General features: G+C 36.8%; 1 protein-coding gene across 1 annotated transcript; it reads right to left on the reverse strand.

Annotated features, from left to right (window-relative positions):
• Positions 1 to 16,235: 16,235 nt before the first annotated feature.
• On the reverse strand, positions 16,236 to 18,796 carry LOC145794706 (putative F-box protein At1g32420). The gene is made up of 2 exons (XM_082877097.1): positions 18,709 to 18,796; positions 16,236 to 17,666 (listed from the first exon to the last, which is right to left on the reverse strand). The coding sequence occupies exon 2, from the start codon at positions 17,556 to 17,558 to the stop codon at positions 16,383 to 16,385; it is 1,176 nt and encodes a 391-aa protein (XP_082733223.1). The 5' UTR covers positions 17,559 to 17,666; positions 18,709 to 18,796; the 3' UTR covers positions 16,236 to 16,382.
• Positions 18,797 to 19,480: the final 684 nt, after the last annotated feature.

The raw sequence follows: 19,480 nt of genomic DNA on the forward strand, positions 1-19,480 counted from the left end.
CCCAAACCCTCTCGTGAGGCATCACAATAAACCGCATAACCCAACCCTCTCTCCGGAATAATCAAGACCGGAGCGGTGGTCAATCTAACTTTCAGCTCTTGGAACGACTTTTCACAAGTCTCACTCCACACAAACTTGATTCCCTTCCGAGTCAACCTAGTCAACGGTGACGCTAACTTGGAGAAATCTTTCACAAACCGACGATAATACCCAGCTAATCCCAGAAAACTGCGGATTTCAAACACACTCTTAGGCTGTGCCCAATCTTGCACTGCCTCAACCTTGGATGTATCAACAGACACCCCTTCCCCGGAAACCACATGGCCTAAGAATTTCACCTCTCCTAGCCAGAACTCACACTTCCCAAACTTGGCATACAACCTATGGGCTCTACGTTCCTCGTGCTTCTCCTCTGAAGGCGAATAGATAAGGATGCCGTCCACGAAAACGACTACAAATCGATCTAAGAATTCCCGGAAGATCCGGTTCATCAAGTCCATAAAGACTGCCGGTGCATTGGTAAGCCCAAATGGCATCACCAGAAACTCATAATGGCCATACCGCGTACGGAATGCCGTCTTAGGAATATCTTCCTCCCTGACCCTCAACTGATGGTAACCCGATCTCAAGTCTATCTTAGAGAAACAACGGGAACCCTTCAACTGGTCAAACAAATCATCTATACGGGGCATAGGGTACTTATTCTTAACCGTAGCCCGATTCAACTTCCGGTAGTCAATACACAATCTCAAGGCCCCATCTTTCTTTTTAGCAAAGAGGGCCGGTGCTCCTCACGGTGAAACACTAGGGAAAACAAAACCCCTATCTAACAACTCCTGAAGCTGAACTTTCAACTCAACCAACTCTGCTGGAGCAAAACGATAAGGTGCCATAGAAATCGGCGCTGTGCCGGGCACTAAATCAATGGAGAACTCGATCTCCCGATGAGGTGGCAAACTAACGAGATCCTCGGGAAAGACGTCCGAGTACTCACAAACTACCCTCGGCAACACAACCTGGGTCTCATCACACTCACTACTCTCAAAGCTAGCAAGTAAACCACTAAGCTCACTCCGCCCTCGCGGATCATACCCCGGTGGCAAAACACTACCAACCCGGTCTCCCAAGAAATGGAAACACTCCCCGCTCGGAGTACACACAGTTACCCTCTGACGGTAACAATCTATAACAGCTCGGTATGACGATAACCAGTCCATACCCAAAATAACATCAAAACCCTTCATGGGCATGACAACAAACGGAAAAGGAAGCCTACAGTCGGCGACCTCTATATCACACCCTCCACATCCGTGTTCCAAAACCAACTCACCCCCAACAGGTGACACAACACAAATAGGAGATGCTAATAGCGCTAGCTCCAATTCCAACACAGATGCAAATGCAGAAGATACAAAAGAATGAGATGCACCCGTGTCTATCAACACACTAGTAACCGAGTTGCAAAACAGAAAAGTACCTCTCACCACTGATGGAGCCGGTACTAAATCCTGCGCGGTAACAGCATACACGCGCCCGGTAGGCCCCTGATCTACCTGCTCACCCCTCGGAGCAAACGACTGCTGAACAGACTGGGATGACGAAGCTCCCGGATTGGCCCTCGAGGCCTGCACAGACTGAGCTGGCTGAAAACCCTGCGTCTGCCTAGAACCAGACGCTCTCGAAGTGGCACTCAACTGTGGGCAAAACCTCTTCAGGTGCCCAGGCTGCCCACACTGATAACAAGACAAGGGCTGCCCCCTGCCCAAACTCTGACTCTGCGGTCTAGCTGAAGAAGAAACAATTCTCTGACCCCCACCCTTCTGTGGGCAAACAGAAACCTTGTGACCCAGCTGGCCACACTTGTAACAGGTGAATTCCCCCTGACCACCTCTCCCGGAGCCTGCACTCGGCACTGGGAAGGTCGATCTAGCAACACCACCCTGCGACTACTGAGGGTTAGAACCCCTCTGTCTCCTGCCATCACCCTGACCATCCTGGTTCCTCTTGGAGCCTCTCTGCCCCTCATCCTCCTCTTGCATCATGAGCTCCATATGAGCTGCAGCATCTACCAGGTGTCTATACTCTCGAGTGTAAGACCCACCAACTCTCAACTTGAGGCCCCGCCTCAACTTCCGCTCAAACTCATAGCAACGGCGTTCCTCAGACGCCACTAATTCAGGTGCAAACCTGGACAGACTGGTAAAAGTAGCCTCAAACTCGGCCACTGACAAGCCCTGTTGATTAAGCCGGCTAAACTGATCCCTCAGCTTTTCCCTAGCTGCTGCAGACAAAAACCTCTCCTGAAAAGCATTTACAAACGCCTCCCAAGTACCACCAACACGAGCCTTCTCATACTTCCATCATTGACCCGCATCTCCCTTCAGTTGAAAGGATGCCAAGGTCACTTTCAGTGCTCCGTCCTCGATGCCAAGCATCTCGAACGTCTTACTCATTTGCTCTAGCCACTCATCAGCCTTCAGTGGCTCCTTCGGATCCCCAACAAACTCATCCGGGTTAGACCGGAAGAACTCCCTCTTCAAGAAAGAAGGCCCTGCCTCAGCTGCCTGATTCCCAGCTCTAAGAATACCCAAAGCTCCTGCTATCTCTCTGGCCAAGGCACCCATAGCCTGCTGACCTACTGGCTCGGCCACATTGGCCTGCCCAACTCCCTCCTGCACTGCCGGAATCTCACCCTGTAACGGTACTTCCTGCCTCGCAGGTCTACCACGCCTAGCACCTCTTCCTCGTCCTGACATCCTAATAAAGGTAACACAGAACGTTAGCACATTCACAAATGTGCCGAAACTAAACACTCACGTCCTAATGCATGGACAACTGTAATTCACTCCACGTAAGCACACAAACACATAAGCACTTACGAATTTCATTTCCGGATAATGATAGTCCCGAGGCGTTACTAGAGTTCCGGTTAGAAATAGCATTGATCAAGTGCTTTTCCAACAAGACTCCCAGAAACCCAAGGATCCAATCAACATCCTAGAAATTAAATCCCATACCCAAATAAACACATAAGCATGTTATCAATTAAACACATAGCATGTGACACTACATCTAAGTCTCTATCAAGCGAGACAAACCCATTGTGATACTAATCACTTCCCACGTACCCAAAGTATTCGAACCCGGTACACTCTGATACCAAGTTGTAATGCCCTCAAAATAATAACATTAAACCCATCAGATAAGACATGCATTTACATATAAACTAACCACATTCCTTTATTCCTTTGAGTTCCATTACATAAGTATTACATGTTAACATCAAAACAAAATGCCCTACGGGCTTACAGCTTTCCAAGTTAACACTTGGTTACAACAAAAGAGTACTAACTCGTTTACACATTAAGCCCTTGGCTTTAAGTTACATGTAATACATCAAAAGTAAAACAACTACACTATGTCCGCCTCTAGCCTCCCAAGCTATGTCCTTGGAGGTGGCATGCTTCCTGTACCTGAAAATGATATTCCCATATAGGGTGAGCCACAGCCCAGTAGAAATACACTAAACCAACCATGAACAATGACTAAAATATTAGCAATTGATAGATGGCCAACACTGATACAATCACATAAATCACATATTTATGTCATACGACTTATGAGTCCAAGTTTCCTTTCATTTTCCCTTTTTCAACGGATAGGCATATAAGCACTAACCACATTCTCAACAGATATGTATATCAACAATATCCACATTCTCAGATAAGCATATAAGCTACATCCACATTTCACAAAGATAAGCATGTTAGCCCTATCTTCACTTCTCTAGACAAGCATATGAGCTATATCTACACTTCTCAAAGATAAGCATATGAGCTCTATCTTCATTTCTCTAGACAAGCATATGAGCTGTGTCTACAGAGTTCATCCCCTATCTCCTCCCAACACTATCCGGTTTAGAGGTACATCCCCCATCTTCCCCTAAACCGCGGAGTACATCCCCCATCTCCTCCTCTACACACAATGTATATAAACACGAGGGTTCTATATACAATCAATCAATACATAAATTTAATGTATTCAATCCACCGTCATATTCTATGACACATTCAATCGATTAGTTTTAGTTTGCCTAAACATCATGCATTGTCTACAACAATCACGACTATCCTCCACCGATAGCCCAAAACAGTTATTTCTAAACAGAAAATAAATGCACAAATGGATATTAAATCACATTTCAATTCGGTGAGTGATAAATAATACAACTACACCCTTTTTCCCATACATTCCCAATCTCAACATTTCCATTTCATAACCCTATTTCTCACAATTAATTATCCCAATTAATCAACAATGCAATTATGTCATTTTCATAATTAACATTACAACCCTTAAGGTTCCATTTTCAACAATGATACAACATTTATTCCATTTCTCTATGCCAAACATGCATCTAGGTTTATTATAAATAAAACTCCAACTTTTGTAAAATTACACAAAAGCCCCAAACTCTCACAAAATTACCAAACCAACCCCAACATCTCAAAATACTAAAATTTAAAGACAAAATCCATAGAGAGGAGTAGGATATCCCTACCTCAAATTCGGAGTTCCAAGAGAGAAGACGACAAAACCCAACGTGCTCCAAAACCCAAGATTTTTAGATTAAAATGAAGCCCTCGACGATCAACAACTTTTTTGTAAAGGCCAAAGATGAGCAAATCACTCCTACTAGATCAAAACCTAGAGAGAAGGTAGTATCTAAAGTGAGAAGCTCAACAATGGCGTTTTTGGAAAAGTAGGAGAGAGAAGAGAAAGTGAAAAAGTGATTGAAAAGTCACAAATTTCGGGACTTAAACCCAGTCTCCCGCTCGAGCGTAAAACACCCCGCTCGAGCGTCACTCACAGACTCCCGCTCGAGCGTCCAAACTTACGCTCGAGCGCCGGATGCACTCTCCCAGTATTTATACAGAACCAGGCCTCTGCTCGAGCTTCCAACTCTACGCTCGAGCGGCACTCAAACAACCCCGCTCGAGCGGCCAATACCACGCTCGAGCGTACAATGCTGCACAGGAAAATACTAAATGGGTGTAATCTCCGCTCGAGCGCCAAAATCCCCGCTCGAGCGTACAGGCCAAAACCTGGGCAACTAGTTTTGGTTTCTAAACTCAACCAACCTGTAACAAACCTGCCCAACACATCCTATAACTCAATTATGAAGTAAAAAGGATGTAAACAAAATAATAAACAACTACCAACATCCACGGACACATGTCCGGATCACTGTACAACAAGGGTAAACCCGGGATCACTATAGTTCTTGTGGCTTGTAGACCGGCCTTTTGGAGACACCGCCTCTTGCCCCCTGCTTTGAGCTTTTGCTTGTTGCTGGCTTTTTCCTCACCCCCGAGGACTAGCCATGCTCAACCATGTTTGCTTTTACAGTGGAGGTGCTCTCCCTTTTCTTCTTGTTATCTTCCTCAATATGGAGCCTGACAATGAGCTCTTCGACTGTCATTTCCTTTCATTTGTGCTTCAAGTAGTTCTTGAAGTCTTTCCAACCGTTAGGCAGCTTCTCAATCAGCACAGCTTCCTGGAATGATTCACTCAAGAACATTCCCTCTGCATGAATCTCGTGCAGAATTACTTGGAACTCTTGGACTTGACTGATGACCGTTTTTGGGTCCACCATTTTGAAGTCCAGGAACTGACCAATGACAAATTTCTTTGCCCTAACATCCTCGGTCTTGTACTTCTTGTCCAAAATCACAGCTTCTTTGCTGACTTCTTGGCATAAAACACGTTGAAAAGTGAATCTGCCAAGCCATTCAGAACATAGTTTCGGCAAAGGAAGTCTGATTGCTTCTAAGCATCTAGATCCATGAGCTTTTTTTTGTCTTGCTTATTCTTCCACAGTTGGTGGATCTTCACTCAAAAACCTCGCAAGGCTTAGAGTTGTTAGGTAGAACAACATCTTTTGCTGCTACCTCTTGAAATTCACTCCCGTGAACTTCTCCAAGCACTCATGGCGATTGAGAGGCCCTCCACGAACAGCAGGAGCAACAACAATGTTGACCACAGAGGTCACAACAGTAGGGGTTGGCAAGCCAGTTGCCCCTGGGTTCTGATCCCCACCAACATTAGCAGCAACATCAGTGAGAGTTGCCATTATTGAAAAATACAATAGAATTTCACTTTTTGTGTTTCCAGAAATTAAACTTAACACTAAAAAATCCCATAGTTGGAAATTTAATTCAAAACTAATCTCATCACTTAACCTAGAATCGAACATGGTCAGGAATGTTCCTTGAAAGATTGGAGGGGTCACATTGGTCTCACTTAAAACCCAGCTAACCTTTTGACAACTTTCAAGAGCATATTGGCTCCTAATTCATGGGAAACAATTTTTAGAATTAAGTTTTTCAAGGGATGAACTAGGTTAAAACAAACCAAAGTCCAGACTCACAAGCAATTTAAAAATTGCTAACCAAATTATAAGCAATGCAAAAAATTGTTACAACAATATAAGCAAATAAAACTTGCTTCTACAAATTGGTAAATGAACCAAATTAAAAATCAAGCAAAACATTACTGCAAACATAAACCAATCCAAATAGGATTGTTATTTGTCTAAACTCCTTTCCTCGCTTAGGCATTTCTGTTCAATCAAAAAGGTTAGTAGGTCAAATTTTATTGCAATCCCAAATTTTATTCATTTGGATATGTATTTTCTTTTTCCATTCCCTTGCGCATAGGTATTCTTGTAAAGTAAGTTCGCAGAAAACCACTACAAAATACAAAGCAAATACTTGGAAAAAAATGTAAAGCAATAAAGTTATTTCAACTCTCTAGTAGTATATTGAATAGCAAAATTAGATAATGAATTAAAATACTATACAAGTTACAAAGCCTTATAACTCCTAAATAATTAAATTAAATTACTAGGCAAGAGTTTCATATGAATTTAATTCACAATAAGCATGCAAATTAACTCCAGCAATTAAAATCATGCAAATGTTCTAGAAAACATGCAAATAAATATAGACAAGTTACAAAGCCTTTATAACTCCAAAATCTTAAATTAAAATTTAATAGGTAGGAATTATGTGAAATTGTTACAAAGCAATAACCACGTAAATAATTTTAGCAATTAACATGCACATAAGAAATTAAATCATGTAAGAAAATTAAAATCTATAAGATAATTTACACGCCAAAAATTGCATAATCACGGAAATTATGTTATTAGATCTAGAAATAAAGTATTCAAATGAACTGAACAATTAAAATCATAACATTGCATAATTTACAATCATAAAAAAATAATGGGCAACGAAACAATGTACAAAACAGTGAGTATCTAGGCATGTATATATGTTTCTTTGTTTATTTATTATTGTAATTCTAATCATGCAATAGTAGTAATATAGTCCAACCACGAAACAGTGAGCTTTTATTATTCAAAGATTCTAACATAATGGTAGGAATGTATGCAGAGGCATGCGATTAAATCATGAATTCAAACAGTGGCCATTAATCTTGTAGAAATTTGCTATGACACATAACCAATACAAAAACATTTTTTTCCTGTTAATAGATACAAGTAGTGTGATTTATTAAAATTAAAGATGAATTCCCTTATCATATTGAAACAGTGATCTAGACACAACATGCTATTTAGTCACATAAACCAAAACCAATTAATCTTATTGGTAAATACTAGATGAATCTAATTGTTCAATTTTATGGTAAATACATATAATCTATTTTAAGCTTGTTGTACAAATTGCGTGATTAAACAAAACAAATAAATTTATATTTGATAAATTAAATTATAGAACATCAAATAAATCCATATTTGATAAATTACATTGTAGAACATGAAACAGAAATATATATCACATAATCTATTGAAAGACGAGGAATCAAACCAAAGCTTGTGTGGTACCACAGTCTCTTTAAAACAGATTAGCCGCCTTATCGTGGGTGCTGGAGGTACGGTGCTTCGGAAAATTTGGAAGCCCCAAAGGGCTCATGCCTATCAAAATCTTGAGGTTTAAATACCCATAAAAGATTTCCTCTATAATCAATGTGGGATTGGTAGTTATACACAATTCCCAATACCTCATTCATGAGATCAACTTTATAAGACAATTTGTCATTCAATTCTTAATGGTTTTTAGTAATTCTTTTTATGGGGGTAAAGACCTTGTTACAAAGAATTTAAACTCATTTAATCCCACCTCAACCAATGGTTGATACCTACTTTAACTTCTCATTAAAGTCACCAAAAAATTATTTTTTTCCCAACAAATTCTATATTTTGACCAATCAGTATAAAAAATTGCATCAATAACAAGAAAACTTAAAGAAACAGAAACATTAATGAACTAAAGTATAAAATATTCCAAAAACTCTATGAAGCTTACTCACAATTACTTGGGCCAGCATGTAATCCTCACTACTACTATAAGAATACAATTCTTATTGCCTCAACTCCTTATTTGAGCGTTCACTTGCCCTCAGTCCTCTTAACGCCAAACATATCACACCTGACTATCTTTTCATTAGCATGTTTAGAAAAAGATTCACAAAATGTTCACTGTATCATACATCAGAGAGAATGATGAAAGGAATTATCATTTAGGACATAAATAAATGTCTAATGCACATTAGAAGGAAATACAAGCAGGTAGACTAGGAGGTTTCTGCATTGTTAACAAGTGCCTGACACATCATAAGGCCTCGTTTGGGAACAGGCTAATTTAGTAACTTTTTGGCTATTTGGCTAAAAAGGTAGGTAAAAAAAACTTGTATGTTTGGGATGACTTTTTGGCTAATTACGAAAAGATGTGTAAAAAGTAGAAAGAAAAGAGAATCTTTGACTTTTTGGTATGGATTGTTGGCTTTTTGGCTAATTTAGTAACTTTTTGGCTAATTGGCTAAAATAGCCTCTTGCCAAACGAGGCCTAAGTAAGGAAAAATCTGTTCTTCAACACATTGGTATCGTATTTTTCAAGACATTGGTTGTTACAACTAATATGTATGAAGGCTGCTATATATGAACAGATAAATTTCACCTTTTTTATTCCAAGTGGCAAACATGGGTTGCTGAAACCTATTTTGCCTATGCCAAAAATGTAATATTGGATCATGATCTCTAGTGAGGATTTCAAAAAACAAGTCTAGTAGTAGAATCAATTTCAATGATGCTTTGCTCAAAGTCATGAGAAATTTATTATTGGATAAACTGCCAATAGGTCCTAATAGTTGAACTTAATTCTCATCACGCCCTATTGAAAATAAGTCATAGTAAAATCGTCATTAAAAATAATTTTTTGTAACAATTTTTTTTGCATATGTTGCTAAAAATTGACGATTAATGACTTTTTTTGTCACGATTTTTATAAGTTGTAGCTAAAACTTATAATTAGTGACGTTTTTCTGTGACGAATTTTCAAACTGTAGCTGAAAATTAAAAATTAATAATGTTTTTTTGTGATATTTTTTAAAATTGTTGTTAAAACATATAATCAGTGATATTTTTTGTGGCAAAATTTTCAAATTGTAGCTGAAATTAATAATTAGTAATGTTTTTTAATAGTAATTGATGAAAAATATCATTAATTCTCATAAAATCTATTGAACAATAAGTCCACATATTAGGACCTACGCGTAAGTTCCTGTTATTATTGGAACTCTAGTTATAGGAGATGTCAGGCAACCGTTAAGATTGAAAAATTATTTTATGGGGCCCAAAAATAATATTTCTATTTGACGTTCTATGAAGAAATAAAAACAAAAAACTACATGTATACCATTTGGGGTCCCCTAGCATGCCAAAATAAGATTTTGACATTGCCAAAATGTTCTTACTTCAACATATCTTCTGTAAAGCAAGCTTTGATGCCTTTTATTCTTTTGTGACCTGTCTAATAGCTCTATAAAGGGCAAAAGGGTTAGTGACATCTCCATTGATGAGGAGTGATAGATTGGAAGTGGTTACACCGGAGAGGATTCATTTAATCCAAGGCTGGGGGGAGGGGGAGGGGGAGGGGGGGCAAAAAATGAAAGGGTGTCCTTTCTGAAGTTCCATTCCATTCTATCAAAAGCTTTCTCGAGGTCAAGCTTAATGGCCATGCATGGGGTTTTGGAGTTCTTTTTGTTAGCCGTTGATCTTATTAGCCCTTTGATTTATTGGCTGCAAAAAAATAAAAAATAAAAAATCCTCCCAGTAATCTGGCTCATCATTTGAGCTTACTTGTTGCCAAAAAGTACCAAATTATAGAAGCGCATGAACAAAAAGTTCAGAGATTTCAAAGACCTCCATCGCAGTGATTAGCTTTATGATTCTAAGCATTGTGTTCTCCACCAACCTTCGAAAGCCTTCAAAATCTTACCAATAATCCCCACAAGAACACAACCCATCCTTGAAATGGTGAAATCTATTATTGTCCCTAACAATTATCTCTCTCCCAACAACCTTGGACATAAACTTGATTGCAGAATGGCAGTCCACACATATGCACAAATTTTTCTTCAGGCTTCCCAACTGGCTTATTAGTGCAAATGCAATAGCTATCCTTTCACTGTGATGATGATGAACCTTCTCCTTTGTATTATTGTCCACGTCCAGTGGGATATAATTTGTGAAAGCAACATTTCCAGCTCTCTTGATCTGATCAAGAAGACTATCAAGTTTCTCCTAAATTTCTTTCTTTTTTGGGTGAGACAAATCCTCAGCACCAAAAACATGGGTTTTATTACTGATGTCTACCCAACTATACCCGGGCAATTTCTTCACTTTCCCTTCTCTCATCATCTGTTTTGGAGCTTTTATAATATGATTATATATATATATATCAACAATGCTGCTTCCCTTTAAAGCTAGAGCTCTAATTGAGCTCTAGTGAGGTGGGAAAAAAAAAAATCACATCAGATGGGCTCCACATACACATTAGTTCTATTAGAACTCGCAAATTAGAACTCCAAAACATTTTTGATATATATATATATATATATATAGAGAGAGAGAGAGAGAGAGAGAGAGAATAGAATCAAAACAAAACATAATTGCAACCAACCGGTTGGAGCAAAACAAGTATGTTGATTCGAAGTCAAAATTTTCGGTAGATTTTTATTATGTGCTTGTCATTATTAGGATGTCAAATGATTCTAACATATCCAAAACAATTTACATTACTCCTATGTTCAATTATTGACAGAAATTAAATAATCCAAAAGAAAAGAAAAGTAAAAACAGAGCACATGTTAATAAAAATTATATTATCTATACCCAAAAGAAAGGTAAAAACAGAGCAAATGTTAATAAAAATTATATTATCTAAAAGAAAGGTAAAAACATAGCAAATGTTAAAAAAATTTAGATTATCTATACCCAAAGAAACAAGGCATATCCAAACCCACCAGAAAGAAAGATAGAGGAGGATCCGGATGGTTATCTGTACACACACAGATGACTAGTTATCTGTACAAAATGAAGCTACAAAAAATCAAATACCCAAAACCCATTTTCTAACTATCTGTTCAATTAAGCCTTTACCAGATCTGAGCTTCTAAAAAAAAAAAAAAAATTGAACAGAGACGATCCCAGCTGCAGCAACGAAAGCAAGAAAACATGGAAGGCTTTTATTCACCCAAAAAAAAAAACATGGAAGGCTTTCAAAGACAAGATTCGTCTTTGGCGACTCCACCACGGACTGTCGTCTCCGACCACCACCATGAGCACCACTTTCCATTCAATCACTAACTCCAACACAAATTCAATAAAATAATTAATTATTAAAAAACAATAGTACAGAATTTGTCAGGACTATATATGAAAGGGACGAACGATGAGAACACAAATTACAAACTAGAAAATACAAAAAAAAAATTGATATAAAATTTTCTTGCAAAATTTTGCACTTTTTAGGTTGTTGCAAGGAGATTTCTCTAGACGCATGAAAAAAATTGGAGAAAACAAGCTCGGGAAAATCTACACTTTCTCTAGAAAATCCAAGAACCAGAAGTAAAATTCAATGTAAAAAACTCCAGATCTGCGAAGTTGAGGATGAAGATGAAAAATTTCTGAAAATTGTTATTAATAGAGGATAAACAAATAAAATGAAAATAAGAATATCATCAAAACAAATTCAACCCAAATTAATTCTACTTAATACAATCACACACTACCCTTCATAGCTCAAATTCTAAGAATCGGTTTGGTTGCTAGTAAACAGTAGGAAAAATGAGAAGGGGCGCACACTAAAAGACTCTAATAACGTCCCCCCATGTTTCATTCTCTAAAATTTTCTCGACAACCAAACAAAGGTTGATTGTTTGATGGGAAAATATAGTATGTACCTTCTTTTTCTTGGAAGATGGTACCAGAAGCTCGGGTTGTTCTGGCGAGAAGAAAAAGTGATGACTTGACGAGAGGAGGGGTGACATGGCATGATTAGATCGTGGGTTGATTGACGATGACGAACTCTATATGTAGATTAGAGTTGTGCGACGCCGGAATACGAGGATCGACGAAGTTAGATTGGGGACACACTGCAGCTCGGGAAGCCATCGGCGGTGAAGATGGTAGAGAGATCTCGCCGGAACAACCAGATCTGACTCCAAATACCTACAAATCTGCGATTCACGCATCGATGATCGCGTTCGCCGCCGCAAAGTCGCCTCATCGACTTCTACCTGAGTCGAATCGAGGACGATGAACACCAGAGGCAATACCCCCGCCGGAGAGAAATGATGAAGGTTGGAGGAGGCGACAGCTATTGTGATGTGCTCGATGGACAGACGACGATGAAGGGGAGAGAGAGAGAGAGATCGCCATTGAGGAGATTGATGTAGGAGGGAGCGGTGAGAGAGAGACGACAGAGAGAGACAAAAAATGGTTCGGTTAGAGCATCTCCAATGGTTCATCAAAAATTTCATCAAATCTGAATAAAAGAAAAGTCAAATTTCTCAATCTGATATCAGCCACTCCAATGGTGAGTACTGTAGCTTTTATCAAAACACACTAGACGCCCAGGGGATGACTGGCCAGTCGACCGGAAAGAGGAACAACAAGAGCTTCATCATCTCAACCTCTCTGCTCACATTCTCCATGTCCACAGCAGTTCTCAGCTTACTCTTGGATATGGATTTGCAAGCGAATTTTTCACCTGTTTCCACATTAGTGGCTAGATATGTGATCCGAAATTCATCTCTCCCGAGCTCGCGACCCAAATAGTATCGTAGCAAAATGTCATAGAAGAGCAGCAAAGCGAAATAAGCGAAAGGACAATGGAATTAAGCTAAAATTTAAGAAAATATATGTCAGGTCATTCTACAAATTTTAAATTTTATGGGATTTGAATAAAGGAAAAAAGAATAATATATATATATATATATATATATAAGGGCTAAAAATAAGGGAATGAAATTGCAATTGGGGGTTACGGACATGACTTTCTTTCCATAAAGGATTAGATTAAATAAAGGAGAAGTGTCTGTGAAAGAAATCTCCAAAAACTTTGGATGATTTTGAATATTTTTCAAAAGAAAAAGAAAATGTTTGCAAAAGAGCACAATTTTTTTTTTCTTTCAAGAACAATACCTATGAATTTTTTTTTTCATGTATTCCTTCTTTGGGGTGATAAGCGAAAATCTAAAGAAGACCCAGATTGGTTTAAGGTCAAGAGCTTAAATTAATGGAAAAAAATGAAAGGGTTGTGATTTAGAAAACAAGAGCTTGATTGTTTGGAAGATCTAGGAATTATGCAGGTAGAGAAAAGATAGGAAAATCACAAGGGAGAGAAGAGGAAGGAGATTAGCCAGAGGCCACCCACGAGCATTGGCAAAAAAGGCAGGGCAAAAAAAAAGATGCAGAGGTGGCCGATTGTGGTCGATCGGTCAATGTAAAATTTTTACAAATTATGCCTTGAGGTAGTCATCCGGGAGGAGATCCGGCCGAAGGTCCGGTGGGTTCACACTCAACGGCTACGCACAGTAAATTGCTGAAAGGTGCAATCCATCCTCAGTTTGGTGAAAGTTTTGGCCCGTTCTCAATTTGATATCATTTTGGTGAAACCGTTGGGGAGATAAAAACTGTCATTTTTCATCAAATTTAAATTTTGGTGATCAATTTGATGATCCGTTAGGGTTTGGAAATAATATATATATATATATATATATGGGTAGTTTGGTCATTTTGTAAAATATTTTAGAGTATGAACTTCTGGGTAAAGAAAATTTAAAATTAGATTTATATACTAAGTGCCCTAAAACAAATTAAATTAAATATGAAAAAAAATTCACCAATGATTAAAAATTAAAATAAAATAAAAAACTTAAACAACTCCAAAATGATTTTTAAAAAATAAACCAAATAAACTGATAAAATCATTTTAAGTATTTCATTTGAGATGTTATGTACAAATCACATGCCAATTTTTCATCTATCTAAGGCCATCTCCAACGCAGCACCAAATTCATCATCAAATTCAAATTTGGTGAAAAAAGTCTTTTTTTTTTTGTTTTGCTCCAATGGTTTCATCAAACATGTATTAAATTGAGAAAATAACAAATATTTCACTAAACTAAAGATATGGGCTCCTTTCACCATTTTACTATGCATGATCTTTGAAGATGGCCCCGCTGGACGACCGGGGTCCGGATGTCCAGCTGGATGTCCCCCGGTCATCCCCTTCCTTGAACAATTCCCACAAAAATAGATAACACAGAGTGTTGGAAAAATAATTTGTGTAACCATGACTTTTGACTAACTTTGAGCCTAAATTGAGATGGGCTCCGGACACTGATTGAGGTGTGTTTGGGTAGAAATGCGTTTTTTTCCTGGTGGTGATTCACTTCGTATATTTGGTTGTTCAAACCATTTTCTGAGTGAATGCGAAATTAACTCCAAAAGACTTCGGCAACACAGTAGTTGCTCTGTTTTCTTCATCATCATTTAGCTTTCTGCATTATAAATATAAAGAAGAGTATGTATGTACGTGTATGTGTGTGACCTTGTGAAACAAACAAAGATGTATATGTTTGTGTACATAGTTGGGGAGAGAGAGAGAGAGAGCGAGAGAGAATCAATAAAATAACAAAAAATCAGTGAGTGAATCAATGTGCGTAATAAGCACACAAAGATGCAAGACTTGTCAATTAAATTGAACATACAAACAAACCGAATGTGAAATTATTAAATAAGAAGAAGATAATAAACACACAAAGATGCAAAACTTGTTTTTATTTTCTATTTTTTGCATTAACTGGTCGATCGGTCGGTTGTCTGCCAGGTCAATCGGTGATTTGATGAAAAGTCAAAATTTTTCGTTGAAGCAAGCGATATTAAAGAGAGTTTTTACTCAAATTTAATTAAAAAAAAATGATGCATCATTGGAGCAACCCTAAGAAACAAGTCTTTAACAAAATGTTTCATTGATATACAAATTAAGAGTTTAAGGTGAAAAAAATTTAACATTTTTTAGTTGAGGAGATAAATTGATATTGAGTGTTCAAGGAGGTAAAGTATAAAATATGTTCTTGCTGAAACAATATTTGTGTATTAGGAACGCTACTATATGATTATAAAATTAAATTAAAAAATAAATAAATTAAATAATAAAAAAAACAAAATTTAAAAATAATTAAAAATAAACCTACCCAATGCCTGCATCATGATTATATTTAGTATCATAATTAGATACGAAAATATGTAAAAATATTTTTGACAAATTACTCAAAGTTAGTTTCATATTTTTTTAGAACATATTTCAATTTAACTTTTGTAATTTGATTCATGTGCAGATTACTCCCTTCACTTGGAAATAATCACATCAACCCCCTTATGACTTGTCGACTAAAATGAATGGTTAGACATTAATGATTTAACAAAAAAGATTAAAATACCTTTAAATTATAGATATTTTTGTCATTTGTTTGGGAGGCAAAATACAATTTAAGCTCCTATATTTTATTTCATTTGCAATTTACCCTATTAAAATTTGAAAATGAATTCCCATCTAAAAAATAATAATTGAAAATACACATATAACCCTTTCGTGTCTAGCACGTATTTTACATTTACTATTAAATTGAACAAAATGTTTAGCGATGCACTTTAGCTTATAAACCACAAGAAAATTATGTGGTTATTTCTAAATGAGAGGTAATTAACACATCGGCAAAACCACATGCAGGTGAAGTGAAATTTACCTATATTTTTTAAATCCAGCAGTAAAAGCTGAAAAATGATAAAAATAAAAATAAAAATAAAAAGCTTGAGCAAATAAGTGTTTGCTTTGAATATGCCATAAATGACTGGAAATGGCCATGTGAATACTACATATATATTTTTGGTATAAATTACACTGACCTTCCCTAACAAATTAGGAACAAAGGAATTCAATCAAATTTCAAATATCACTCAAGGAAAATAGATTTTCGACATAATGAGTGACATGTAAGGCATTCCTACCGCGCTTGCCGGGGAACTCTGAATCAGGAAGTCCTGTGATCTTAATCTTTCTAAAAGATTTCCTATTGCTATCATAATAGTAAATATTCCAGAGGTCATGTATCCGTGAAGGTTGTGGAAGTATTTCACCTGTCTGAATTGCGCCGACAATATAAGGATCTCCCTCTCGACCCCAATCAAGAGTAGGCATCATTATCTCTTTGACCCAAATCCAATTCTCATAGTCCTGCAAAATCCAAAGCTCCTCCCAACCATGTTCTGTGTATTCATCACATGCTACCAAATGGCCACCGAGTTCTCGTAGACGATGCATGCGTGAAGGTCCCCTAGGTAGTGGAATCATTTGAAATCTCTCATTTTTCAGTTCAAATGTTACTATGACATCTGCACTCATAGGAGGAGAAGGTTTCGGTATATAATAACTCCTATTTCTCCAGTGTATGACTCCATTAACACAACAACCACCCCCACCAAATTCATAGTGCCAAGGAACAGAAAGACAATCAATCTCTCTCCATGAATGTGTCCCCAAAGTGAAAATTTCACACTTGTAATCTAAGTAGTCATAACACTCCCCCTCCCCCTTGATGTGTATAAAAGTTGTGAGCAACACTTTGTATTGCTTAGTAGAAGGATCAAACCCAAATGACAAATCTGGTTCGTGAGTAGAATTAGCATCATAAGTAAGTAAACGTGTTGGAGGAAGGGTAACAAATTGTCGAGTGGTAGGATTCACGATGAAAATGGAATTAGACTTTCTAAGGTACCCGCATATTAAGCCATTGACAGATTGTTTAATATGATAAAGTCCTGAGAGGAAATCAGTGAGCAAGTACTGGGCCGGTCCTTCTTCATAATCTGCTGAGAAAAAATGTATCTTGGTCAACGAGCAGTTGATTAAGGAGATAACAAGGTAGGGCCTAGATTGGGCACGGGTATGGTGTAAATCCACAAAAGAGGGATCCTCAATCAAAGAGCGCCAATGCTTGGAGATGCACTTGCATTGGACTACCACCTTTGCTGGTAGTCTTGTTAGAATGTCCACCAACATTTCTTGAGGCAATGAACAAGTAGTAAATCCACAACTATTACTAGTATTCCTTCCCCCCTTCATTTTTACTTTTTTTTTTGTTGGTTTGATTTCCAAAAGTAACCAAAGGGCAGAACAAGATTCAACCACTTGCAAGTTTTTGATTTTTGCAATGCACCAACAAATGGATACCTAAAACACAATACAAAAAAACTCTGGTTACAATTAAACTTTAAAAAAATATATATAATAAGAGATTAAATCATGGGACTACTAGGATGAAGGCAGCAAGCCAACTTTTGATTACAAGGAAGTTGGAAAAAATTTAGTAATTCTCAAAAGTCTGTTATGCCGGTTATTTTTCCCATTTATTTCATTTCATCTCCATCAACAAACAAATTCTCAAAGTCTCAAACAAATCCTCATAGTCTTGCTTTGTTCACTAATCTACGTTGATGGCCTCATTGCCATGGACAACATGTTAGCTCTGCCAGCTACGGATGAAGAACTGAAAGCAATATATATATAAGCTATCTATGAACACGTACATATTGACCCCTTTAATTATGAAAATTGTACTAATACACCCCCGACAGGTGTCCGGAGGGGGGAAGGTGATACATTTTTATAATTTAAGGGATCAAATGTCTGGTTTGATATATGAGAGGGTAAATTGCTAATATTTGAGGGGTTCTTGGAATAATTAACACTAGATGATAATTTTCTGCATTAATTCTAATAAACCTTCAATTCTAGAATGACCAATTTATTATAAGGTAAATTGAAAAGCTAAAGGGGAAGGAGAAAGATAAGTATTTTATTAGAATCCTCAAAATATTTCAAATAACTAATTTGACATTGTTGTTTTGAAAGATTTCAATCTTGAAATCCATATATAGAAAAATAACAAATCTAAATTTAACATATTTTGATTTCAAATCCATAAATCCAAACAATTTCATAATAATTAGTAGTAGGGTTTCATAAAAAGATGAACAATCTCAATCTCAATCACAATCACAATCGCATAACTATCAATAGCTAAGCTAATATAGCTATTCTTACGGATCTGAAGGTCCTTAACAAGAAAACCGAACAATCCGATTCTAAAAGCAAAACCACAATTCAAATTAAGAAAATTAATGTAAACAAAGGGCACATCATATTGTAAATCAGAAGAAGAAGAAGAAGAAGAAAAGAAGAACCAACATACAAGTTAGAATAAAAAACTGACCTTTCATGGAGAAAAAGGATTATACCAAGTGTACATATATATTTGTGAAACCTCTATGCTTCCAACCTTCTTTCCCAAGTGATTTGTTAAACATACAGACTGCTATCAGGCCTATATATATAATATTAGAAGGGAAAGGGCAAAGGGAATAGTGAATGGGAAAGGTAGGGATTGGCCCATTGACCCACCCAAACTGCGCAGCCCAGCTTATTTTGTTAGGGTTTGAGAAATTTATTTTTGTATATTGGGTAAGATTGGGATCATATTTTAAGTCTGTTAAATTAATAATAAATTATTAATAGATTTTAATAGTTAGATTTAATTTTTATTAAGTTTTAATAAAATTGTCATAAAAAATAATTTTTGTAATAATTTTTTTGCTTATGTTGTTAAAAATTGACAATTAGTGACTTTATTTTCATGATTTTTATAAATTGTGGCTAAAATTTATAATTAGTGGTGTTTTTTTATGATAAATTTTTTAAACTGTCGCTCAAAATTAAAAATTAGTGATTAAACTATCTATGCATCTGCACACCATTTGTATTAATTTTGGTCATTTTAGCCTTACTATGAGGGATGTCAGAGTAATTATTTTAAATTTGTGGGGCTTATTTTGTGTAAATTATATTGACCTCCCATAAGATTTGAAAAAAATATAGTAAATTGCATAATTTTGACATAATTACACTGACCTCTTTTTTAATAAGATTAAATGAACAAAAATTAATATAGATGGTCTGAGAATACAAAAATAAACAACGCACAATAT

The sequence above is a fragment of the Camellia sinensis genome, chromosome 7 (assembly GCF_055761805.1).
Source record: "Camellia sinensis isolate YWXY chromosome 7, ASM5576180v1, whole genome shotgun sequence".
Taxonomy (NCBI): Eukaryota; Viridiplantae; Streptophyta; class Magnoliopsida; order Ericales; family Theaceae; genus Camellia; species Camellia sinensis.